At 45.0% G+C, this 26,169-nt stretch overlaps 1 protein-coding gene across 1 annotated transcript; it reads right to left on the bottom strand.

Annotated features, from left to right (window-relative positions):
• Nucleotides 1-695: 695 nt before the first annotated feature.
• On the bottom strand, nt 696-18,579 carry tmem168a (transmembrane protein 168a). The gene is made up of 6 exons (XM_079494083.1): nt 18,447-18,579; nt 15,672-16,700; nt 14,431-14,706; nt 10,087-10,229; nt 4,080-4,357; nt 696-1,760 (listed from the first exon to the last, which is right to left on the bottom strand). Exons 2-6 carry the CDS (start codon nt 16,527-16,529, stop codon nt 1,201-1,203), a joined length of 2,115 nt encoding a protein of 704 aa, XP_079350209.1. The 5' UTR covers nt 16,530-16,700; nt 18,447-18,579; the 3' UTR covers nt 696-1,200.
• Nucleotides 18,580-26,169: the final 7,590 nt, after the last annotated feature.

Below are 26,169 nucleotides of genomic sequence, written 5' to 3'. Positions count from 1 at the left end.
CCAATCTACTGCGGTGCATCCGGCTCCACCGAGCATCTATACGGCAAACACAACTGGCAATGTTCAGGGGAGGGAAGGCTGTGCTAGTGACTCGTACGGGCTGAGACAGTGCCTGTCCACAGGCTGACCGGGAGGAGTAGGATGGAGATGCTGCATCCTCTCGGTTGGGGCTCCTGACTGGCAGGTGAACTGTTGACTAGAGTACAACAGCAGTGGCAAACCTCAAAACATGTCGTGTGGGTTAATTAATTATTGGGAGAAAAAAGGGGTTAAAAATAATTGGCTTATCTGAATGTATATATATTTTTGAGTGGTGTAAACCACTCCTACAACTGGCTTTGTTAGTCTGTCTGTCTGTCTGTCTGTCTGTGCTCAAAAAATGAGCACGGTTGCTATGGTCACCCAGTTCACACAGGTGTGATTTCATTACGTCAGACATTACGTCAGACCACAGCTGATCAGTCTATATAAGACCTTACACCACTCAGTTCACACGGGTGTGATTTTTTAAACTAAGAAGCAACAACAGTAAACCAATCAAAACGAAAAACCCACTGATTGAATTACCGGAAAATGGATTGTCTGTCTGTTATGGTGACCTCTGAATCACGTTTTGAAGGTTCCCCTTTTTGGAATACTTAGCTAACCACTGTTAATTCAGTTGGAAATATTGTGTGTACGCTTTGCGCTCGTATAGTATAGAGCGTCGCAGTCCCGCCCCCTACCATGGACCAGGAAATGATTCTCCGTTCATTTTCCTCATAGACATTTCAGAAAGTATTTATTTAAAGACGTTTACGCCACGGACAAAGCCAACTCGAGTCGTGACAAATCATGACAACAAACACAATTTTTTGGGCCGAACAAATAATTAGAAAGAAGAAAAAAACAGCAGGTTACAACACTTTTTTTGTTGTTTTTCTTCTTTATAATTATTTGTTTGGTCCAAAATATTGTTTGTGTTGTCATGAGTTGTCATGACTCGAGTTGGCTTTGTCCGCGGCGTAACCGTCTTTAAATAAATACTTTAAGAAATGTCTATGGGAAAAATGCATTGGGTTTCATTTCCTGGTCCATGGTAGGGGGCGGGACTGCGACGCTCTATAGGTAGCATTGTTTGTCCCTTTGGCATAGACTCCTCCGACTCAGGATGTGCGTTCCCGAGTCTCACCGCTCCGACCATCAAACACCACAACAAGTTCACCAATTCACCAGTTTGATTCCCTGCCCGGTGTCAAGGACGGCGGGAGGGAACCAGGCCAGCTTGAGTCTCCTGAAGCACCGCAGGCACGCGCTGCACAGCCACAGGAGGTTGAGGCCGCAGCACCAGCTGGACAGGTGCACCATGGGATAGGTGGCCCGCGGGAAGTGAGCCTTCCAGTGCTTGGCGACGTCTTCGCCGGTGGGCAAGTGGAGCGTGTAGTCGCTCCAGCGCTTGGAGCAGCCGTAGGCCGCGGTCATGCCGCCCCGCCCCTGGCTGCCGGCATCACCGCCGCCCGGGTTGCAGTTGAACTCCACCCAGTCGGCGGTGAAGTCGCCCAGGCGCGGGAGGCCGTCCCCCGACTCGGCGTCCAGGCCGACGCCGGCGAGGGGCATCTCGGCGCCCTGCACGGCCACGTAGACGCCCTCCACCCGACGCACGTCCTTCACCCAGGCCAGGGAGTTCTCCGTGTCCAGCACGACGATGAGGCGAGAGCAGTGGCCCGCGTTCTTCTCCTTCCACCACTCCAGCAGCTGGGCCAGGGGGAGAGACTCACCTCCTGGAGGAGCAAGGAGGACCACAGAGGAGAGGAGAGGAGAGGAGAAAAACAAAAAGATTGTTGAACGTGACCGCATATTTCCTGTATAGAAACTCATGAATATTATTGACACACTTTCAAACTAGCCATTGTAGATGTGAAATTGATCATGATGACTTATTAATTAATCATAATCATACAGTCCAACACAAACAGTATTGGTGAAATACTCATACTCTTCAATCTGCTAGTTTGTTGTATATGCTAGTTCGTTCAGTATATGAAGGCCAACTGAGGAGAGACTACATCCCATAGTCTGGAGGCTGGACTCTGGAGGGACGACTGCTTTGCGAGCAGCTACTGTATATTGTTGTTGTTGTTGTTTTTGTTGGGCCAACCAACTAATGGGGCAACTTCATCAGTCACTCAGCGACATAGTGACTCAGTGCAGTGAGTGACTGGCCCCTTGCGGTCCAGCCAAAAGAATAAGAAAAAAAGGGTTGCCTGCTGAGTAGCTCCACTACAGAATGATTGATGCTGTAGGTAGCAAAACTGTGGGCAAGTTCAGCAAGTGCACTGAGCAGATGCGCAATAAAACTCAAGGCTGTGTCCACATACTGAATGCCTGGCAATATGCGATACCGTATGCTTACCAGCATCAGAGGTCTGGGAATAACTAGATTGGGACATTTTGTACCGAGACGTGACTGTGATCAATTGTACAAACAAGGAATACGTATAGGTCTGCTTGTGTAATTTAGTGGCACAACATTTACAGCTAAGAGTGAAAATAGGACTAGAAAGCTGCAATAAGTGTTCCCCATTTGCCTGCTGTGTGGAATGAGAATGTGTCCACATTTGCACACAATTAGACTCTGAACCTGACAGAAAGCAGACAATTACCCTCAGTAATGGCGTTGTACAATTTAGACAATTTAGGCATTTGTATGGAGAAAGTGATTATATTTATCCTCTCCGATTTATCCTCTCCGAAGCACCATAAGGTAATATCAGGGAATGAGTGAAGAGAAAAGCAAGTGTTTCCTTGTGGGGGACCATTTGCCAATAAACTTTGCCAACAGTGGGAGAGGGAGTTCGCACGTAAACACTCCCGTGTTCTGCGGGGGTGGATTAGTGATTAGGGGGAATGGCCAGTTTAAAAAAACAAAACATTGGTTTGATGTAGGCTTGGGAGATATGACTTCAAATCAATGTTAAGATTATTTCCAACTCTTGCATCGATTCCGACCGGGTGTCGGGCCGGTTCCGGCAAGCCACCCCGCCTCCGAAACGGTCCAGAAATGACAGATAAGGTCTCCACACACCGGGCGCGAATCGGATGCGAATTCGGATTTTTAGCGGAGTTTCTCCATCGGTTTTCCGAAAAACGCGGCCGGTGTGCAACCACCTTTACCGTGTTGGGGTCCCCGGGAGTGTGTGTGTGTGTTGTTAGGCTACAGTGACACTTGGTTGTGAAAACCAACCAAACGCTATTTTCGTGCTCGGACACAGCCAGGGACACACATAGCTGTTGCACCACTCAAAAAGAAAAAGTTAAAATAGCCTGCAAGCTCACAACGCGTCAAATGAGCTTGTAGATGGGCTATTACAAAATATGTTTCTGTCCCTCTCAATCCTCCCAGTTCCATGAGTTATGTTTTCATTGTTTAATTCGCGTTTTAACTCATTTATTGCGGCCAGCTGTTAGCATAAACCCCAGTTCCAGGTGCCACCATACGCGTTCACTTTAAAATATGGAGTTTGCCCACCCCCCACAGACACACTCGTTACACACACACTCGAGTATCATTGGAACAAACACTGTTTACCTTTCGTCGGAAAGCTTTTACAGTTGGAGGCCATCGATATTGTCCTTTTCTTTTTGCTGAGGTTTGCGTGATCTGCGCAAAAGGACAGTTAACCCATTTTGGGCGGGAACCCCTTTTGGTGTTTTATTATGTTATAATTTAGCTATTGAAAAATAGCAGATCTACAAGCTCATAGCGCGCCACCGAGTGGCGCGCTACGAGCTTGTAGGTCTGCTATTTTTGAAAAATCGTGAAAATATTTATTTCAGAAAACTGCAGGATTTAGAAGGATTTTTTGAATATTTTGAGGTCAGGCCTAAGTGGGTCAAATGATAAGGGACAATATCGGTGGCACCCAACTGTACATGGCTTTTACATTCTTTCACAAGATGACCTGTTGTGTGACATCTTGCATCCAGAGGCAAGAGCTGTGATTGCTCTACTTTTGAGGGGACAGACAGCACATACCGATACCGACAAACCCCTTGCTTAGAAACAAAACAAAACCCAGTAGCCAAACTGTATTTCTCACCAGCCAGGGCCCAGGACCCAGTGCCGGGTCGGCTGTGGCCACTGTAGAACACCAGGTAGGTGTCGTGGCGCGGGCCGTCGGCCGTGCGCAGATCCAGGAAGGCGCGCAGCTTGGCCTGCAGGGCCTCCAGCGTCACGCCGCTCGCCGAATAGTCGCAGCCAAAGGTCTGCACCATGTGGTGGCCGAAGAGGCGCTGCACGTTGTTTAGCATGCCCGTGGAGCGCAGGTTCGACTCCTGCACTTGCTCCGGAGGCAGGAGGGCAGGCTGGCCGTCGGCACTGCGAGGGAGGGGAGGGGAGGGAAAAAAAGACCAGGAACTTAAGGTTAGGCTCCAAATTTTGGCTGATGGTCAAAACAGGGGATGGAGAGTGGAGTTTGAGGGAGGGGAGAAAGTTCACAGGCAGTGAAGCAGACAGTCGAGGAAGCTGCTGCAAGGAATTGTGCAATAGTGCAAAAGGTCAAATGAAGGAATAAGAAAAGAGGCAGAGGGAAGTTGGACGGAGGGTTTTTAACCTACATGAATAAGTCTGAGACATGGCAGTTTGACTTCTGAACTTGCTCCCGGGCAGCAGAGAGGATGAAGCCAAGCGCAGGCGGAAGAGGAAGGCCTGCCCGCTGCATGTACAACGAGTTGAACACGTGAACAAAAGACGTGGATATGAGACGGGCAGAGCGAGGGAGAAGAGAGAGTGGAGCACAGAGCAAAGAGCCTGAACGAAAAGGAAAGGATGGGAATTGAGGTGAAGGGAAGGTGAGTGCAGAGATGTAATAATATGCTCTGTGTGTGTGTGTGTGTGTGTGTGTGTGTGTGTGTGTTACAGAGAGCGGGATAGTGTGGCAGAGAGAATGTGAGATGAGTTGACCCCTTTCTGTTCCTCCTAGAATGACGATTGCATATGAGAGCCTGCCTGACAAAGAGAGGTGGATGTTAACACCCAGATCTAGTGCGCGCACACACACGCGCACGCACACACATACAACTTATTGATGGGCGGCTGCATGTGATTACGGGGTTATACGTCCTACAGGGGGGAGTTTATCAGGTGTGAATTAATTTTCTTGTACGCAGCATGTAGACTAGCGAGCGGGGCAGCCGTTATTATTTTGTTGAAAGCCACGTATGTTTGTGATTACGGTTTCATGCGGTAGTAGAATTTGAATCATTTATCTCGTAAAGCATGCGATAAATGTGTATCAATGTGTTTCGGGACATCGGTGTGATACTGTAATGACACACATGTCCCAGGGGACCTCACAGTGACAGCGATTACTCTACCGATGTACTGTATTTTTCCTTTTATCAAATGTGACTAAATTTGACTGAGGGACTGCCATTGGATTTTTTTGAATTTTCGTTTTTTCATGTCATATGAAAGCAGAGAATCATAGCTTCAAATTGACATATTGGTTGTTCAGTTTGAACACACGCACGCACGCACACACACACAACTTATTGATGGGCGGCTGCATGTGATTACGGGGTTATACGTCCTACAGGGGGGAGTTTATCAGGTGTGAATTAATTTTGGAGATATGGCTTATAGAGTAATGTCTTGCAGAAAACAGCGAGTTGAGAAAACAGGCTTGAAAGGTTCACTTCTGTGGTCTCTAACATTACACCTAGCTACATGTTTGGGCATTTATTTCATATTTACATGTCGATTTCAGCTCTGACATTTATTTCAGACATGCTCTAGTATGTGAAGAATCTGCCTGTGCTATTAACTCATTAAAAAAAAAAAAAGTCTCTGTCAAATCTGGTCACAAATAATCAAGAAGCACGTTCTATTAGTTCTAACTTATACAACCGATGACCATTTCAATCGATTTGTTTTGTGCGCCAAAACATCAGATCTACAAGCTCACAATGTGTCGCGTCGTGTAAATATCACTCACACGCTCAGCACTGTGAGCGCTTTATTCCATCACGTCCGTGCCATTAGCCATGCTGAGCTCTAAGTTGTGCACTGGTCCCACGAACCATGAGACAATTATACCGAGTCAGAGGGATGGAGTGAAATCACTAATTACTTTGCAGTAAAAGGACATACAAGTCAATCTTGTAACCGAGTGCTGATGTAATGAGTAGCATAAGGCGGTAATTGTTGAATAGTAGGAACATAACAACCTCTCCATGTTGGCTCAACTTTTATTCCGTAATTACAAACACATCTTGGTGCTCACAGTAGAATGGAACCAAGTGGTACTAGGGTCAGCTAATTAAGAAGTGCACCTGCTCAGTGCGAATGAAATTAATTTGCCGAACACTGCCTCTATGTGTGACTCAGCATTCTGAAAGGTATAAATGCTGGTGCAGGGGCTGCACAGTTCATTGCAAAATATATTGAATTATAATGCTGGTGAGCACAGCGGTCAAATCACAAGGCGTTACTTGCAATTTTTCCTCATCAGAGGAAACGGGGTGTTCAGACAGCCTTATGAAATAAGGTATTCTGCATCTGTCAACAAGTCTAGTCACACATCACTGAGAAACTTAACCACCTGAAACCCAGTGTCACTGTTCTGCATTTATTTATGTACTTATTTATTTTAGTAGGGTGTCGTGTGTGTGACAACATTTATATCAAATCTGTCATCTAAATACTGAATCAAGCCAATTAAAACTGTCTGGGGTGCTCTCAAAAGCCAGAGTAGACATTAAAATGACACCAAACATGTATAATATTCCTTTAGGGAGAAGCATAACATCAACCACAGTGTCTTTTTATGTCTTCATAAAGGGGTTTGTATAGGGCCATATACTTGACAACATAGCCATAATGTTATCTGTCTTGCTCTCCTGGTGCTCTAGGAGGCCAAGGGCCTGAAGGTCGGCATTCAGACTACGTCTCTTGCCTTATCATCCTTTCACCTCTCCTTCTCTCCATCACCACTGTCTCCGTTTACTGCTCGATCCTAAACATTCTCTTTCCATCTTCTTCCTTCTCTCTTCGGATCTATTTTTACGACAGTCTCTCTCTGCATCTCGGTTTCCCCTTCATCAATCTCTCTTACGTTCTCTTCTCAGCCGTTTTACCTCTCCTGGTCCTACCCCCCCCCCCCCCCCACCACCCCACTCCACCCTGAGGTCTCTTTGTCATTGTGAAAACATGATGTGCAGCCCCCCCGCTGTCCCAGCGGTGTGAGCAGCAGGCCTGGCATACAGAGCATCCCACAGCGGTGGGAGCAGCAGGCCTGGCATACAGAGCACCCCACAGGCTCTGGCAGGACATGGAGCTGCCTCCCAAATCACCTGGAGAGGAGCCAGCCTGCCAGAGCTAGCTACTAAGCTAACAAGTTAACCCCCCACCCCCAGAAAAGCCGCACTAGCCATAAACGTGTCCAAAGACCTAATGACTCTGTCACTAATGGTTAACTAAAATGCCCTCGTTTGTGCTGAAAGGGAGTATTTTTTTTTTTACTATTTTCTGCTCCCTGACTCATTGGGGTTGTGGAAATTGCTTCTGCAGCTCCATCCAGCTGATGGCTACTCACAGATGGCTATGGTAAGCGGGGTGCTGTTAGGGAACTGGTTCTCTTAAGGGTCTGTAAATTGGCGCCAGTGGCGGTCTACTCTAAAGGCTCATACATAGTCTGGATTTTCGGTGGTGAGGTGACCACCGAACTACAACATGACGTCACGAGCCGCGGTGAAGAGCAAACCACCGCCACCGCTCCAGCCCTTCTCTCTGTTTTTACTCACCACCGCTCATCACCACCGCTCAACGTTATGGTCACCTCACCACCGAAAATCCAGACTATGAATAGGCCTTAAGGCAAAACTGATCCTCTCCGATGTTGAAGACGGCTGCTAAGCTTACAGGTTCACATGTTTCAAAGACCTAGCCCTAGATCTTACGACTTACGCCACCCCTTACCCCTAAACTTATTTTGCCATTTTTTACTATTTTAAAACATTTTTAAAAATAGTACACATAGCCGATCTACAAGCTAAACAACGTGTCGATGTAGATTGGCTAGTTGAACTATTTTTAAATGTTTTAAAATAGTAAAGAAAATGGCAAATAAGTTTAGGGATAAGGGGTAAGGGGTGGCGCAAGATGGAGCCCCTAATGTCCTTTGCATTCAGGACACTGCAGTGCTGACCACTGCCAGGGTTGAATACCAAAATGACCCAAGGCCGGCAAAACAATCACATCTGGCTAGCTTCCTCTATTTAACCCATTTTGACCTGAGATCAGATTCTAAAAATGTCTGTCGTTCTTCGATTTTTCAAAAATAGCAGACCTACAAGCTCGTAGCGCGCCACTCGGTGGCGCGCTATGAGCTTGTAGATCTGCTATTTTTCAATAGCTAAAGCATAACATAATGCTAACACCAAAAGGGGTTCCCGCCCAAAATGGGTTAAGTAAGAGGTCAATTGAGGGCCTGGATGCAAGAAAAAAAAAAGAGCTAAAATGCTTGAATACATAACTTCATAACGAGACGTGTTGACATTCTTTACATCGAACTTGGCTATTCTGAAAGCATTCAGCCAACAGAGAGTGCTCGCTTGGGGAGAGGCTGGTAGGGGGAAATCTAAGGGCTAACGGCTCTGACTTGATGACTTAGTATGCCGGGGAGGGAGCTGTTGAACGCTCCCTTAAGAGACCGAGCATTAGCAGAAATGTTTATAGTTATTGGTCTATTTATTCAGTTGATTTTATGCAAACTGGCGATTACTGGAATGACTGATTGCATGTGTCGGTGCCTGTAATGTCCAAACCGGTTCCCAACGTTAGCCCAATTCAGTGTTTTAACCCATTTTGGGCGGGAACCCCTTTTGGTGTTTTGGTATGTTATGCTTTAGCTATTGAAAAATAGCAGATCGACAAGCTCATAGCGCGCCACCGAGTGGCGCGCTACGAGCTTGTAGGTCTGCTATTTAAAAAAATCGAAGAACGACTGACATAGAAACATAGATTTTTCAGAAAACTGTCAGGATGTAGAAGACATTTTTAGAATCTGATCTCAGGTCAAAATGGGTTAACCGATTCCATGCCACCATTGACCCCGGTGCTGCGGCGCCAGTGGCAACAGAATGCACGAAAAAGGCCACGAAGAAGACCAAAGTACAGATTTTCAGATGGGGGTCCGCGGCCAAATACAGATAATCCGAGGGTCCTTTTTTTAATGTTTAATATCTTGCTGGTGTACTTACCCCTCCTTTTATTGGTCATGCAACCATGGAACAGGATCTGGGTTACATACTGTCTATTAGACTATTTTTATATTCTATACTCTATATGTTTTTAATGTAGGCCTCTATACATAATTACATATTTTTCTATTGACTGGTGTCGTTTTTGCATTTTGCATTATTGTTCTATATAATTATGATGTACAAATAAAGTTATTGTTGCCAGCAACCAATCACCTAGCCTGGCTAATAAGCCAGACCGAATCAGCCGTTGGCAAAAAGAAAATTGCCTGCCGGCGGATTACGGTCTGGAGAGGCTCAATTGTACGCCCATTTCCTACACCAGAGAACTGGTGTGGCCAATCGGGACACGGTATGCAATATGGGCGGGCTTTGGTACAGTGACGTTCAATGCTTGAGACCTTTGACTGACAGTAGCTCTGACCAATTGCGTCAAAGAGAAAATGTTTGAACCCGCCCCCCGGGAAACAAGATCCATACACAGCATCTCCAGACTCAAATACCACACGACAGTGTGATTTGAGTCTGGCTTATTAGCCAGGCTACCAATCACCCACTTCGGGTGTTGGCCTGATTGAGGACACTCCCTAATCCCTTGTCCCAATCTTTATAAATAGCTGTTGTTACTCCTTGTATGTCATTCCCTGAAGAAGGCAACTTGTTGCCGAAACGTTGGAAAAATAAAGATTTGTTGGCATCGTGACTACGAGCTGTGCGGCCTCTCCTTTCTCAGTCAATCCGAGGGTCCTTGACATGAAATAGTTTGGGCACCACTGATACAGAAAACTGTCATGATTTAAAAGACATTTGTAGAATCTGTTAATACTCCCCCCCCCTCCTCTGTACCTGCAGTAGGCGGTGGGGACCACCAGGGCGTAGCCGACACAGGTTCCCCCCAGGCAGCTGCCCAGCTCGTGGAACAGGCCGTGGATCAGTGACTCCAGAGGCAGCACCACCAGCAGAGCGCTCAGGAAGAGGCCGCTGTACGGCTGCAGTAAAAAAAAAAACACAGGCAGACACGTTTATGCATCCTGTATAAATAAAAAATAATGTCATCACCGTCTCGATTTTAATTTCAGAATTTCAAACTGTTTCAGTCTTTGGCAATACTGGGCCCCTTTCGCGAGCCATGGCCAAAGAATTTCCGGGGGACAACCCCAGCCAAAAAGGTTGTGAACCCCTGCTCTAGACAAGGGGTTCTCAACCCGTGGGTCGCGACCCCTCGGGGGTCGTCAAATTATTTTGTGGGGTCCCCAAATTATAAAAAAAAAAAAAATGTTTTTTTTTCCCCAACTGAAGATGGAAAATCGAAAATTAAGAGTTTACATGGTACACATAGTACATGCATACACCTTCCTAATGATTATATCTGGTTTCAGTATTTATTTATGGTGCATTGTCTCTATTATTAAGGTTATTGTAGCAGTCAATTTATATTGGGGGTCGGGAGGGGGCGGGGCGGGGGTCCCGAGACATTGCCAAAGCATTTCCGGGGGTCCCCGGCCAAAAAGGTTGTGAACCCCTGCTCTAGGCCGAGGACATACAAGAGTGCAATAGGAAAATTCCTTTAGACAGCACTGCACATATCAGACGACGGAACATAACAACGGACAATAACAGACTATCAGTACACACTACACACCCAGACCTGTTCAGCGAGGACTATTATTAACCCATTTTGGGCGGGAACCCCTTTTGGTGTTAGCATTATGTTATGCTTTAGCTATTGAAAAATAGCAGATCTACAAGACCTAGCGCGCCACCGAGTGGCGCGCTACGAGCTTGTAGGTCTGCTATTTTTGAAAAATCAAAGAACCACTGACATAGAAACATAGCAATAGAGCTTTGCAGTGACGGCCGGCCCACTTTCAGGACGTAGTTTCCGGGAAATTAATTTCCCATCAGTTTACTCCATACACAGTTCAGAAAATCCATGTATATATATTTTGTTTTTAATTTTATTTTTTTGGCGTATTTTTTATTTTTTTAATTTATACAGTAGGTAGACAGGAAACAGCGAGAGAGAGATGGAGATTAACACGCAGTAAAGGCCGTCAGGATTGAGAATCGAACTCGAAACATGCATTGGAGCCTATAGGTCTCGGGTCCATACATAAGAGTTTTCAGCCTGGAACAAACCAAAGCCAAGGCTCCTGAGGAAGCATGACCATAACACACTTGATTCTGTTCCAAGTTAAGTTAGGATAACTTGGAACAGAAAAAATAAAAAATAAATAAAAATGTATTTATTCATGTACTCTAGTCAAGTGAATGTACTCTTTTACTGTCCACCACTAAAGAGAGCAAAGCACCAGGCTGATAGGTAGATGACAAGCCCTTGAGATGCTGTAATGGTTTTGCAGCTTTGATGTCCTGGTATGAAAGAAAAAGGCCAATGTGTGGTTTTTTTTTCTAGTGGAGTTGCATTCCCTGCTGTAGAATATAGTGATTTGTCTAGAGTACATCAGGGAAAGAAAGATGAAAGACTAGCTTATCAACTGTCGTCTTTATAGTGTTTGGTACCGCCAAGAAACATCAATTGGAAGAGATGCAATGCCGGCTTGGAACTTATTAATGAATGTCAGTTTTAGTTTGAGGAACACTTAGTAATTTGGCTATACAGACACTAGTGGATTTAAGTGGCCGGCCCTACATAACCCTATTTAGTGCATTTCAACAGCCTGAAAGAATAAATATGCGTACATGTAATGTCTCCGAAATTCCCACCAAACAATGAATACTAACTTTGCGACAAATTTTCTAGAGCAAATTCACAATCGAAATGAACAATAAACAGGTCTCAAATTAGGATTGTGGGCCCCTGAGACTATACTACAAGGTAAACGCTTAAATAATGTATTGCTGCTCTGTATGCGAGTAGATATGGGATATTAAAGCACTAATTAAATTTGTTACGCTTGATAGAGGCAGTGTCGCAGTTTCAGAGGAGATTGACTAACAACTCAGTCCACACTGCCACTGTCTAGCATCTTACTCCGGGGTTTATAACAGTGGTTCATGATGTGCAACGGGCTGGTCTTGGCATTGCAAAATGTATGGTTATTGCCCTGGCTTTAACTCATTTACCGCCGTTATCACCATTAGGAGAGATAACAGGCAAACGTTCTAATAATAATAATTCTAATTCTAATAATTCTTCTAACTCGTGAGAGAGTAAAATGACCCGTAAGTCTCCATTTGGTTTCATTTTACTCTCTCAAGAGTTAAAGATCTATAAGGGTTTCATTTGGTTACCAACTCTGCATCATTTAGCTGGGGACCACCTGGAAGTTGGAACCCCCTCAAGGACCACTGGTGGTCCCCCGGACCAGAGTAGGCCAGAGGCACGACGTCCTCCTGGTGGGGGAGGGGGTCCTCACTGGCAGGTGAGTCAGCGGTGGAAACTAGCAGTTGGGAGGAATTAATTGGCATAACGACTAAATTGGGAGAAAAAGGAATAGAAATAATTGGCTACTCTTTATTGTATTGTGCAACAGCATGACCCGTGTATCATACTAAATGTGTTGCTTCTTGAGTGAACCTCGCTGATTAAAAATGAGAGAATGTAATTACCATTCCATTGCTGCAGCAGTTATCACACTGGATTAATTATGAACTGTTTGGAAAAAAGGAGAGGGCCGTGCACTACAAATGGCATTTTATCATTTTCATAGAGACAGGCAGATGGCTACAAGTCCATGTTTATGTCTAAACCGCCCGCTACAACATTGGCAAGGACAAACTAAACCTTTTATATTTATAGTACGACCAGTAGAAGCTGCAGCAGTAGTGTAACGTAACCTCTGTGCCCAGAGTCACGTGAGGTTTCAATTATGATGTACTTTCTATTAATTTACTGATCTAAGTTTTATTAGAAGGCATCGAGTTGTATTTCATGTTCATGATGTGGCTGTGGTGCATACAGTTGGAGGCCATCGATATTGTCCTTTTTTCAGTGGCGCTCATAGCGCGCCACCGAGTGGCGCGCTACGAGCTTGTAGGTCTGCTATTTTTGAAAAATCGTGAAAATATTTATTTCAGAAAACTGGAGGATTTAGACAGATTTTTTAAAATTTTGAGGTCAGGCCTAAATGGGTCAAATGATAAGGGACAATATCTCAACTGCAATATTTCAACTGTGGATTACTACACACTACGGGGGTACCGTCCTAAAGTCGGCTCTTCGGTGCTACTGAAAATTTCTGACGAGCCGAAATCATTTCGGCACTACAGCGGTAAAATAGGAGTATGAATCGGCCCTAAGAGTTACAGAAAAGGGTGGTAAGACGAGCCTTACCATACTCACTGCATAGACTTTTGCAATTTGCTTTCTTTTAGACATTTGAGTTTAGTTTATGGACAGTGCCAGGACACTAATTGATTTAGTGTAAACCTTTAGTTTTATTTGGTTTTGTTTAAGTGAATATTTAGTTATTTGAAGCTTAATGTGCTTTGCTGTTTAATACATTTCAGCTAAACTTATTTACCGATTATTTTAGTGATTTATTCTGAACTGACCCAGCAGCACCTCCATAATTTTTGCTATAATTGGTACTTCAATTATTATTGTTGAACCGTTGGAGTAGCAGCAGCAATAGTAGTAATAGTATGTCTAGTAAGAGAAACAGAGTAGTAGTAATACTATTTGTAGTAGCAGCAGCAGTAATAGTATTGGTAGAAGCAGCAATAATAGAAGTAATAACAGTCCCGCACCAGTACATGGCAGTAGCATAAGCCAGGGGTTCTCAACCCGTGGGTCGCGACCCCTCGGGGGGTCGCCAAATTATTTTGGGGGGTCCCCAAAATATTTTAAAAAAAAATATATATATATATATATATATATATATATATATATATATATATATATTTTTTTTTTCACGATTTTTCAAAAATAGCAGACCTACAAGCTCGTAGCGCGCCACTCGGTGGCGCGCTATGAGCTTGTAGATCTGCTATTTTTCAATAGCTAAATTATAACAATGCTTAAAACACCAAAAGGGGTTCCCGCCCAAAATGGTTTAAGGTTATTGTAGCAGTCAATTTATATTGGGGGTCGGGAGGGGGCGGGGCGGGGGTCCCGAGACATTGCCAAAGCATTTCCGGGGGTCCCCGGCCAAAAACGTTGAGAATCCCTGGCATAAGTAATAGCACGAGTATCAGTATGATCATTGCTAGTATAACAGTTCCCACCTGCCAGGACACAGCTCCCAGTATGGCGGTGGACAGCATGCTGAAGAGAACGAGGCGCTCGGAGATGAGGCAGAAGTGTCGGATGCCCCGGGAGGCCATGACGCGGTCCAGGCTGCGCTTGCCGGAGCGCTGGGACCGCCAGGCGCTCTGGCACTCGCTCAGCTTGGTGTGGAAGCCCCACAGCGTGACGAGCAGCACCACGTGGCACACGGACCAGAACAGGCCGAACACACAGAAGCCCGGTATCACCAGGTACCACAGCTCCAGGTGACCCAGCTGTGGAAGGGGCAAGACAGACAACGGTTCGTGTTATCAGAATGCCTCATAGTACTATTAGTACCATAGACCATACGTACATGGGCAACATGCAGCACCCACAGTCACTTAATGCAGCCTGTAGGTTAATACTGAGATATTATTGATTTCAGCTGTTACAATTCCAAACATGCAAACAAACCCACTTTAATCCATACTGCATATGTAGCTTAATTAGTATTAAAATGATTTTGTCTTTTGTTATGTCCAATGTATTTGTATTTAGTTCATAAAGTTAACATAACTATAACTAAATGCATTTGAAATTAAATACAAAAAAGGTTACTTTTCAGGATTTCAATTCAAAAATAGCAAAAAATTATTCAAAATAGCTAATCTATTTTTGCTACGACAGAAATATGCAATGTGGCCCTCTGGAGTGAGTGTGGAAATATAGTGGTCCTTTCCATTATCTAAGTTGCCCACCCCTGCTTCATACCACAGCTAAGAAAGTAAAATAAATGATGTATCATTTAAAGATGCTATCACACTTCGTTGAACAGCAGTATCAGTTTTAGATTCTACACTACAGTCAATAAATTAATGATTTCAGGTCATTTTAATGCTAGTAGCTTTGCATAATATGTAAATGATCATAACATTGAGTTGGCGGGGCCATATCATTTAATGATAATCATGCAGCCATGACAAGGTCATTAGCCAAAATCGGTCTTTCTGGGCAGTGCATCACATTTGGAGAAATTATTACATTTTCTTAGGCTCTCATTGTACCGGGTGTCACACATGATGAGTATACAGATTACCACACTGCTGTTCCCCACTTTAACCGTGGCATCCGTGTTTTGGGCATTATATTGTCAGAAATTGTCAAAACTTCTAGCGAAAATAACAGAACGACAAGCTCACAACGTGTCACACAATGCGGCGCGTTGTGAGCTTGTAGATCAGCATTCCTGAGTCAGTACCTTTAAGGCAGCCAGAACGAAAAAGGCCAGCTCGGCCAGGCTGAGAGGCAGCAGCGACAGCCTCCTCCACACCCTGCCCAGGGACAGCAGTGGCAGCCAGCGCTCGCTGGGACCCAGCCCACTGAAGTACACGTCTAGCAGGGGCTCGCACAGCAGCCTGCCCAGGTAGCAGCCCAGCGCGTAGGGGTTGGCCTTGATGCCCAGCGCCTGGAAGAACGCCAGGGCGGTGACCAGGGTGAAGCAAATCAGGTTGGGCAGCGCCAGGAGAGACTTCATCCTCAGATCCACGATGAGTGTTCCCAGGGCCACCACCAGGCCGACGATGGCCGCTGACTCGGGGAGGGGCATGATGGTGCTGGCGATGCCCATGCCCAGCAGTTCCAGGAACTCCGTCGACGTGAGCAGCGCAGGCTTGTAACGGACGGAGCTGCATATCCGCTCGGTGAGCGCCCATATGGCTTTCATGGCCGCGCTGGCCAGGAGCAGGTAGTTGGTGACCTGCAGCTTGACGTTGTGGAACAGGGCGGGGCTGTTGAGGAAGCAGAGGAGGCCCAGCAGGAAGCCCAGCCACAGGTGGAACAGGCTCAGGCTGGCTTTCTCCATGGCAAAGTAGTAGTGGAGGATGCTGGCAATGGCCAGGACGAACAGCCCCAGGATGAAGATGACCAGGATCATGGGCTCGTCCGTCTCCTCCCAGCACGCGTACATGCCCACGCACACGGCCACCAGCAGGGTGACGCTGGAGATGTAGCCGAGAAAGCGCACCGACGTGAACACGTCCTCGACCTCATCCTTGGGCCTGGCTGCCGCTGCCGCCGCCGCCGGAGTCAACTCCTCTTCCTCTTCCTCGAGAGCCATGGCCAACTTTGGGACAGGGAGAAGGCCACAGCGGTCCTCTGTGACGATTCACTACAGCAACCTTCTCCAGTGGCTGCAAGAGGGATGCTAGACGACGGGAGCTTTTGTTGTGCCAATTGGGACGAGTTGTACCGAGGAACATTCCTCCAGCTGGCTGTGTAAAGTCAACCCCTGTGAGATCATAAAAATATATATATATATATTACTCAAAATGTAATACAGTCAAAAGTTCGTTTAAAGTGTCAATCCGTAAATGTATACTACCTGGGTTTGGACACAAGGTCTCCTGCATGAGAAGATATATTTCTAACACTCATCAGTCACTCCCCGGCGCCGCTGGAGATGCTGATGAGCTTAAGGCAGTGCCATGTGTCAACTAGTCTGTGTCCTACCCACATCTAAATGTCTTAAGGGGACCACTTCCAACGAACTGCCGTTGTACTAGTTCTAGTGTTTTAAAGACAGATGTGCTAGTGTTTTCCACATGCTCTACCAAAATGTTTGGTTAAAATAAAGTTTTAATCGTTCAAATGAGTCATGGATTGCAGCTTTAATCCATCTTCAGGGAACTTGAACATCACAAGGTTAGCACTGTGAGCTGTCTTATTGAACAGGGTGGTATTAGTGGTAAACAAAATAGTATTTGCTGGTATTAAACTTCACCCAAAGCCAGCCCTGCTGTCAGTGAGGCAATATAAAATCCGCCCATGATGATTAACCATATCAGAATGTCAGTATCTCGACACAGAAAGGCAAAACTCAGCTGTGTGTACACATTTAGATGTTATTATTTTATCCCATGATTTTGCAAACTCCACACAGAAAGGCCAACCCCACTTCAGGTATGGGCACTGATGACGCGGAGGAGAGAACACGCCCCCAGCGGGAATAGAACCCAGGACCTTCTAGCTGTGAGGCGACAGCACTACCGACTGTGCCACCGCATCCCTATGACATTTAGATTTTGAGGATATTGTTTTGCACTGATGGAAACAAAAACCTGCATAACAGACAATTAAAGCTGGGGCTAAGCTTCTCCAAATCCTGAAGGCTCATTTACATCAGTCTACAATACATATGTAAACAAATAGAACCTTATCCATCTGTCTGTAACTCTAAGTGTCCAAATGGAACCAAATGGACCCTGTAAAAAAGTCAAAGCCCTTTTTTCCATACTGTACATGTGTTTTACTTTAACTGCATGTATACTATACATATCATGATTAGGACCATGATGTAAACAAGTCTTAGTGATTTTTCTGGTTTCATCCTCGTAGCAGTTTTTGTATTGACCTGTACATTCGGTTGAACTGTACCCATGCTACTATAACTGAATAATATTTTCAAATGAATCAATCAACCCCACCCATATAGCCACATAAGGGTCCATTTGGTTCCATTTGTACACGTTCGTAAAATTAACACACTGGTTTTGACTGTGGTATTATATTTACAGGTCTGGTTTCAGAAGACATAGGACATTTTCTTTTTGTCCAGTGTCCACAATAGCATATTGAGAAGATCAATACTGACGTGAGGTCAGGCCAGGAACAAAAACGTTTTAGGTTGAGAAATCACGGCAACGTCTCCCTTTAAACACAATACAAAGTGTGGGTGCACTGCTGAAGGAAACGTGTAAATAAATAATAACGCTAAGAGACTTTGAAATGTCACCACCATGCAGTCCAGCTCCACTGTGCCTCATACACTGTCAAGTGACGATGTGGCAGTGGCACTGATGCTAACACAGGATAGCGTTAACGATCTGCTGTCATGATGTTTCATTAACAGGACAGTTTGGTAGTCCAATGTTAGAGGCTTCAAAACACGCATACGAGAATATATCGGAGTGTTGTCGGAGCGTCAAAAAAAACAAAAACGTTTCGTCATGAATAGCATAGATTCTGAGTTACTTACATTTTGTTTAGTGTTGACACAACTTTCTACTCGAAGAAGTTCCTGACTCGCCTTACTTACTTCCGGACTCCCAACTACGGGAAGTCAACGTTGTCAATATTGTCAAACAAAATTCGCGTTTCGTCCTCCGCCGCTCCGCTCCTTTGTCTCTCGAGACAGCCTGTTGGCTGTTTTTCCTTTATTTTTTTGACGATGGGTTCTCAGATTGCCTTGTAGCCTACACAGAGCTATAATTCTAGATTATAGAAGATAAAATAAATACATAGCAGACGTTAATATCTGTCCTAAATAAATATGGTAAATACCTCTTATCATTGTGATTGATTGATTGGACGTGGAGATAGAGTGTTCGCATGCATACTGTAAGTTAAAGCTACAGTGCTGACATTTTTTGAGTGGTGCAAACCACTCCAACAACCAGCTTTGTCTGTAACTATGTTTGTGTACCTGTGTACCTGTCCGTGCAAAAGTGAGCATGGTTACCATGGTTAGTGTGTGACACTGACATAGCTGATCAGACTATATAAGACCTTGCACCACTCAGTTCACACAGGTGTGATTTTTGAGTGGTGCAAACCACTCCAACAACCAGCTTTGTCTGTATCTATGTTTGTGTACCTGTCCGTGCAAAAGTGAGCATGGTTACCATGGTTAGTGTGTGACGTCACTGACATAGCTGATCAGACTATATAAGACCTTGCACCACTCAGTTCACACGGGTGTGATTTTTTTTTACTACTGAGATAATAGAGCCTGTCAGAATATTGATTAATATTTGATCAACACTTCAGTGCTTTCCAATCAGTGTTGCACTGCATGCCGTTGATTGCTTAGCCTAAGCAATTCAATCCTTTAAAGATAAATTAAATAGTTGTGTTACTTGGGTCGTGTAACAAACCCAAGCCGTGCAATAAGGGATAATCAATAGGGAGCCGGTGGTTATTGAGAAATTCAAATAAACGCCTTGAGGGTGATAAGGACCCCAACAGGGTCTAAAGTATAGGCTACCCTGTTGGGGTTTATTTCTCAATAATGACCCCCTCCCCGTTGAGGATCCCAAATGCTCAACATACTACAGTACAGATTGGTCAAAATCTATATATTTGTATTCATTAGTAACATAGTGTAGCTTATTAGTCAAATCAGAATTGGGGTCAGGGACGTGCACACATAGACATCAAAGGGGGCTTCAGCCCCTGCCCTTTTACCTGTCTGTAAAACAACTGCCCTTTCCAGACCACGAATGTAGCATTTACGACATGACGACAGAAATGCAAATGCCACTCCTTTCCATGCAGCATTCAGGAGAATAGCTTTTTTTCCGAAGTCTCCTGAACTTGAACATAGTATTTTAAAATAGCTGATCTACAAGCTCTCAACGCGTCTGTTATGCTCAGCCATAATTAGTATTTTTGTAGTTGTATTAGGCCTATATTTTGTTTTCTTTGTTTGTATTTGGTATTATCTCTTGTTTCCTGTGTTCTGAGGTGGAGAGTTATGAGAGGTGGAGACTGAGACCTGTTTGACAGACACCTGCCTGTGACAAATTCTTGAGACTGATCACTGAAGACTGCCAGCTGCTCATTCACAAAAAACTCTGATCAGAGGACTGTCAGCTTCAGGGGAGCAGGAAATCGGTCCCCCTGTCCTCTCACCCCACCCCACCCCACACCACACCACACCACACCACACCACACCACACCACACCACACCACACCACACCACACCACACCACCCCACCCCACACCACACCACACCACACCACACCACACCACTCCAAACCAAACCTGCGACCATCCGGTCTTTGAGAACTTTTGGAAGAGACTCATTTAGTAGCCTGCCTCAGTCTGCAAGTCTTGAGAAGGACAGTTCTTTATTTGTGCTTTTGATTTCTGTTATTTGATTTGTGTGTCTAGTAGGGTTTTGTTAGGTAGTTTCGGTGTGTGTTTATATTGTATATTATTTTGCCTTTATCCCAAATTTGGTCTGTAAATAAATACATAAGTACATTCAGTTTTATTCCAATTGCCTTCTTGCATTTTATGTTGCTTCGCCTAACCCTAGACTAGGGGGCGTAACAGCTTCGCAGCGCGACGCATTGTGAGCCTGTAGATCTGCAATGTTTGTCCAAGTGCCCCCTCTTACGGGATTTCAGCCCCTGCCCCTCTAACACTCTCTGCACGTCCCTGATTGGGGTGGTGGGAGGCCAGCAGACAGATGGGTGATGCAGGTGACCGAGTAAATGGTATGTTTAGTAGGCCTATAGTTCCACTCTGGCTCTGCTTGTATGGAACACAACTCTGGATGTAAGTCCATCGCTTGATTATGTTGGCAAATAATGGGCAGGGTCCGACTCCTTTGCTGGTTAGTTTAATAATTTGTGTATGGCAAAATGCTCTTATTTCCAACTCCAAAATGTGCCTGGTCAAGTCATGTCAACACTTAATTTAGTTGAAAACAATGTTACAAACTTACAATGAACAATAATGCTATATAAAACAACAAAACAAAACAAATATTTGTGAACCACATTCTGTTATAATCTCGTATTTTGTGGACAGCCTAGTTATGATTTTAACTAAGTGTAAGCCTAAGTTGTTGCTCTCTCTCCCCAATGACTATCTGCTTAAAAATGATGTCATGAGTCATGACACCCGGGCCTATAGGGTGTCAGCAGGCATTCCAGGAGAACCATGGTCAATGTTGATCTATCATAAAGATAGCATAGGGGCTATTCCCAACTAAAGCTGCAGGTTAAGGTGTCAATCGTGTGGGTGTCCAATCAAGGACGTGCCCATAAATAACTGTGCCTTTGTTTCTATTTAAGAAGTGAAAACTGTATGCATTTCTTCTGTGTCACTTTCTCCGACAGAGTAAGGCTGTCGGAGGGCCTCTCCTGTGGCTCCTGCTCTGTTCTCTGTGCAAATAAAATGGAACTCCGAAACAACATCATCTGCCCGGCCAGACTTCTTCGTATTTCAAGTCTTGTTGTGCGGTGGAGAGAATGCACTCTCTCTGGTAAAATATACATCACTTGCAACAATAATCAAATCATGTGGGGTGCCTGCTGGCCAAGTGGTCCAGGCGCATGCCACATATAGGCTGTGGCCTGACAGTGCGTTACGTGTTCGAGTCCCGTTCATGATGACCTTTGCTGCATGTCTCTCCCCTTCTCTCTCTCCCTCTTTCCTGCCTTCACTTTATCAATATAAAGGCAGAAAAAAAAAAAAAAATCAAATCATGTTCAATGTGTCCAGGCAGGCCCGGCCCTTCCTACAGGCCGACGAAGCGGCTGCTTCGTTGCATTTTTACTCTGTCCCAACTCTGTCTGCCCAGTGTCCCCCCAGTGCCTCCCCAGTGCCTCCCCAGTACCTCCCCAATGTCTGCCCAGGGCCTCCCCAGTGTCTTCCCAGTGCCCAGTGTCCCCCCAGGGCCGCCACAGGGGGGAGGGGGAGCCGCGAAAAATCCTGCTTGGGGCGCCAGATTGCTCAGAACCGGCCCTGTGTCCAGGAATGTACCACTTGAACCCCAGCATCTACATTCTGGGGGGAACATTTGCCAAAAATAGCAGATATACTGTACAAGTGTCACCTTGCAATGTGTTGTGGGTTTGTAGATCAGCTATTTCTGGCAAAGAGATAGTGTAAGGTGAAAATAATGTAACAGTTGTAACTTTTCACTAAGAATATAGGTTTTAAGGAAACAATCTCTGTCTGATAAGATAGCAGATTAGCAGCCTAGTGCAGCCATGTAAGTATGGAATTGTAAAATTCCAATTTCATGCTAGTGGCAGTGTGCATATCTGACCAGCCATGCCAAAGCTATTTATTTCCCCCCCCCCCCCCCCCCCCCCCCCACCCTTCACTCCATAAAAAGCCTCGGTATCGTGCACTTTATGGACCGAGATAAACCCATCGGCCCATCGGATCAAAAGCCTATTTACTGCATTACAGAGGAGAAGGTTGTTAATAGGTTTATTTAGGATTTTCTGCTGACGCAGCACGATGAATGTAAGGATCGGGGAGAATATCGAGATGCAGGCTAATTCAATACCCCAGAGGTACAAACCAACTCAAAGTGTGTGTGTGTGTGTGTGTGTGGGGGGGGGGGGGGGGGGGGGGGTGCAAGTGCATTTTTCTCCGTGCATTAATTGTGAATGTAATTACTGTTCCTAGTTCCTCACTCACAAGGCACAGAAGCATAAAGATGATAGACAAAATGTCATATCATGACAACTCATGATCTTATTTTTGTATTATATGTGCAGCATGCGTAGCACAGCCACAATGTTAATGTAGTTCTGCCATTGAATTAATTGAACTAAAGTTCAGAACCAAGCGGGACACGGTGGCACAGTCGGTAGTGCTGTCGCCTCACAGCTAGAAGGTCCTGGGTTCGATTCCCCCTGGGGACGCTGTGGGCGCTGGGGGTGTATTCTCTCCTCCGCGTCATCAGTGCCCATACCCGAGGTGGGGTTGGCGAAAGGGCCCTATGTGTGGAGTTTGCATGTCCTCCCCGTGTCCCCTAGGGTAGGTACCCTCACAAAAAACATGCAGTAATCCTGGTCTCTAAACTGCCTCCCCCTGGCCAGCCGGGGCACCTGATGGAGGGGAAAGGAACTGGTTGGAATAAAGTCTGGGTGACTCCACCCTGTCAGGTGAAAAGAAGCAGCTTGGACTCCTCAAGCATTGAAGGAAGCATGAGGTCAGTCCGTTGCTCTCCTCATGTTGGCAGAGGGAGTGCATAGAGCCCAGGATCATATTAGATAGTTGACACTGGGTGAAAAAAATGGGTTACAAAAACATGGGATTAAATAAAATAAAAAAGAACAAAAGTTGAATCCAACTCATTCTCACAAGCGTGGTTTTGACATAGTTTAACAATAGGACTGACCACACAATTAGTGCCACATGGAATTGCCTTCATGTTTAACCACTTTGAGCCTTTTCCCCCTATTTTGGGCATGTCATTATAGGCAAAGATTTCAAGCTCAGAAGATGTCACATTGCGACACGTAGATGAGCTTGTAGCTTTTGTGGCAAAAGGGGGTAAATAATTTCAATTTATTATCAGTTACCCTGCAGCCCTCTCTCACTAATATAGGCCTATAACATCAAACTCTCTGCATCAGTCTGAGTCTATCCCAGCCTCATTAACTCCACATTTATAAATAGAAAAGGTCTGGGTTTAATTCATCTAAATATTAGGAGTATATTGGCTAAACATTCTGGTATCACAAACAGATCCTGATATATTGATTTTAAGTTAAACTTGGCTAAAGGGAGATGTTCCTGATTCTGAAATATCCTTAAATGGTTTCAACTTATTTAGAATAGATGGTGGAGTAGCCATTTTTTGCTAAATCACGTTTTTCAGACACGGTTTTAAAAGCCAGTGAGATACCTCTCACTGGCTTGCTTTTAGGCAGCTAAGAAATAAATTCACATCAGCTGTTAAAAAAGCTAAGTCTGACTATTACATAGATGCTATACTGGGCTGTTATTCCAACCCAGCTAATGTTTGGAAACCTCACTAAGGAGGTCCAGTGAAAGGCCTACATACTCTCCCAAGATGGAGGAACAACATTTTACAATCTGGGAACCCTAGGCCTTTGTATGGCTACAGTGCGACTGGTTCAATCCTACCCTAAATCTAGGCCTAAGACGTGACACCTCAAAGTGGGGTACATTGCATCCACTGGTCAATCCAAGGGCCTACCACTCCACTCTCTTGATATGTTCTTTCCCAACTCTTGGAGAGTATGTAGGCCTTTCCCTGGACCTTCTAGCGGCTAGAAGGTCCAGGGAAAGTCCTACATTGTAGGACTAGTAGCATGCCAAAGTTTGTGCTATTGCCATTGAGAATGCATTGGGCGTTTAAGTTAAATAACTCAGAAACTACAAATCATTTCAAAGTAAAAAGTTCCAGCATTTGTCTTCACAGTAAGCTGAATTATAAAATGTGTGAATGGAGTTTCTAGGTGAAAGTGATTTTTTACGTGCCATTGAGCCCCATTATAAATTTATCAAATTTGAAAGCACTATATTTCTAAAACTATGAAACATTTCAAAGATTCCATTTCAGGCAAACATGTCCACCGTAAGATGAACCTAAATAGGTTTGAATGGGGTTTCTATAGGTGTAAGTATGTAGGACTAGTAGCATGCCAAAGTTTGTGCTATTGCCATTGAGAATGCATTGGGCGTTTAAGTTAAATACGGGGAGGAAATATGACAGCAAACTGCCTGTCATATTTTCTCCCTATTCCAAAGCCCCCCCAGGTACATTATATATTTAAACTATTTTCAGCAATGGTACACTTATTTTTTCAGTGGGTAGATCTTGTTGAGCTGGTCATTTTGAAAGTAGATCTCACGTCATAAATGTGTGGGCACCCCTGTTCTAGCCCCTAGGATGACCCGAGGCCCACCACTTAAAAACCACATGCTACGGTGCCCAAATCTGAATTTAGGTGCTCAAATGAACTCAAACTGAAGCAATTCAGTAAAGGTCAACACTTCCTCCTGGGGTCATTTTAGGGGCTGGGTCCTCCAGTAAAAGGCCTAAACACTCTCCAAGAGTTGGGGAACAACATATCAAGAGAGTGGAGTGGTAGGCCCTTGGATTGACCCAGGACCAGTGATTAAATGTATACCCCACTGAAAAATAGCAGATCTACAAGCTCGTAGCGTGGCACTCGGTGCCGCACTACGAGCTTGTAGATCTGCCCAAAGTTGAAGGGCTTCAACCTTGGGTACTGGGTAGCTGAAGTTGAAGCTCTGCCCTTCAACTTTGGGCACTTTTACATGTAGGCTGACCCAAAGTTGAAACAGTTGCCAGGGGGACATCTTTGGGCCTGCAGGGTCCTCATCGTTCGATATGTTGTTCCCGCAACCAAGAAGAGTATTTTACCCTTTACTGGAGGTCCTAGGCCCTAAAATGACCCCATGAGGAAGCGTTGACCTTTACTGAATTGCTTCTGTTTCAGTTCATTTGTCCACCTAACTTCAGATTTGGGCACAGTTACACCATTGCTTCAGTTTCAGTTCATTTGACAACCTTCTTTCAACTTTGGGCACTTTTACATGTAGGCTGACCCAAAGTTGAAACAGTTGCCAGGGGGACATCTTTGGGCCTGGGGTCCCCATCGTTGGATATGTTGTTCCCACAACCGAGAAGAGTATTTTACCCTTTACTGGAGGTTCTAGGCCCTAAAATGAGTTCAGTTTCAGGTCATTTGACCACCTAACTTCAGATTTGGGCACCCTAACATGTGGTCTTTAAGTGGTGGGCCTTTGGTCATCTTAGTGGCTAGGAGGTCCAGTGAAAGGCCTACATACTCTCCCAAGATGGAGGAACAACATTTTACAATCTGGGAACCCTAGGCCTTTGTATGGCTACAATGTGACTGGTTCAATCCTACCCTAAATCTAGGCCTAAGACGTGACACCTCAAAGTGGGGTACATTGCATCCACTGGTCAATCCAAGGGCCTACCCATCCACTCTCTTGATATGTTCTTTCCCAACTCTTGGAGAGTATGTAGGCCTTTCCCTGGACCTTCTAGCGGCTAGAAGGTCCAGGGAAAGTCCTACATTGTAGGACTAGTAGCATGCCAAAGTTTGTGCTATTGCCATTGAGAATGCATTGGGCGTTTAAGTTAAAAAACTCCGAAACAAAATCATTTCAAATTAAAAAGCTGGAAGGAGCTGGCTTCCGCTTCC

This window comes from Electrona antarctica (assembly GCF_951216825.1).
Source record: "Electrona antarctica genome assembly, chromosome: 23".
Classification (NCBI taxonomy): domain Eukaryota; kingdom Metazoa; phylum Chordata; class Actinopteri; order Myctophiformes; family Myctophidae; genus Electrona; species Electrona antarctica.
Note: the sequence above shows the minus strand (reverse complement) of the source record. Positions and strands in the feature narration are given on the sequence as shown.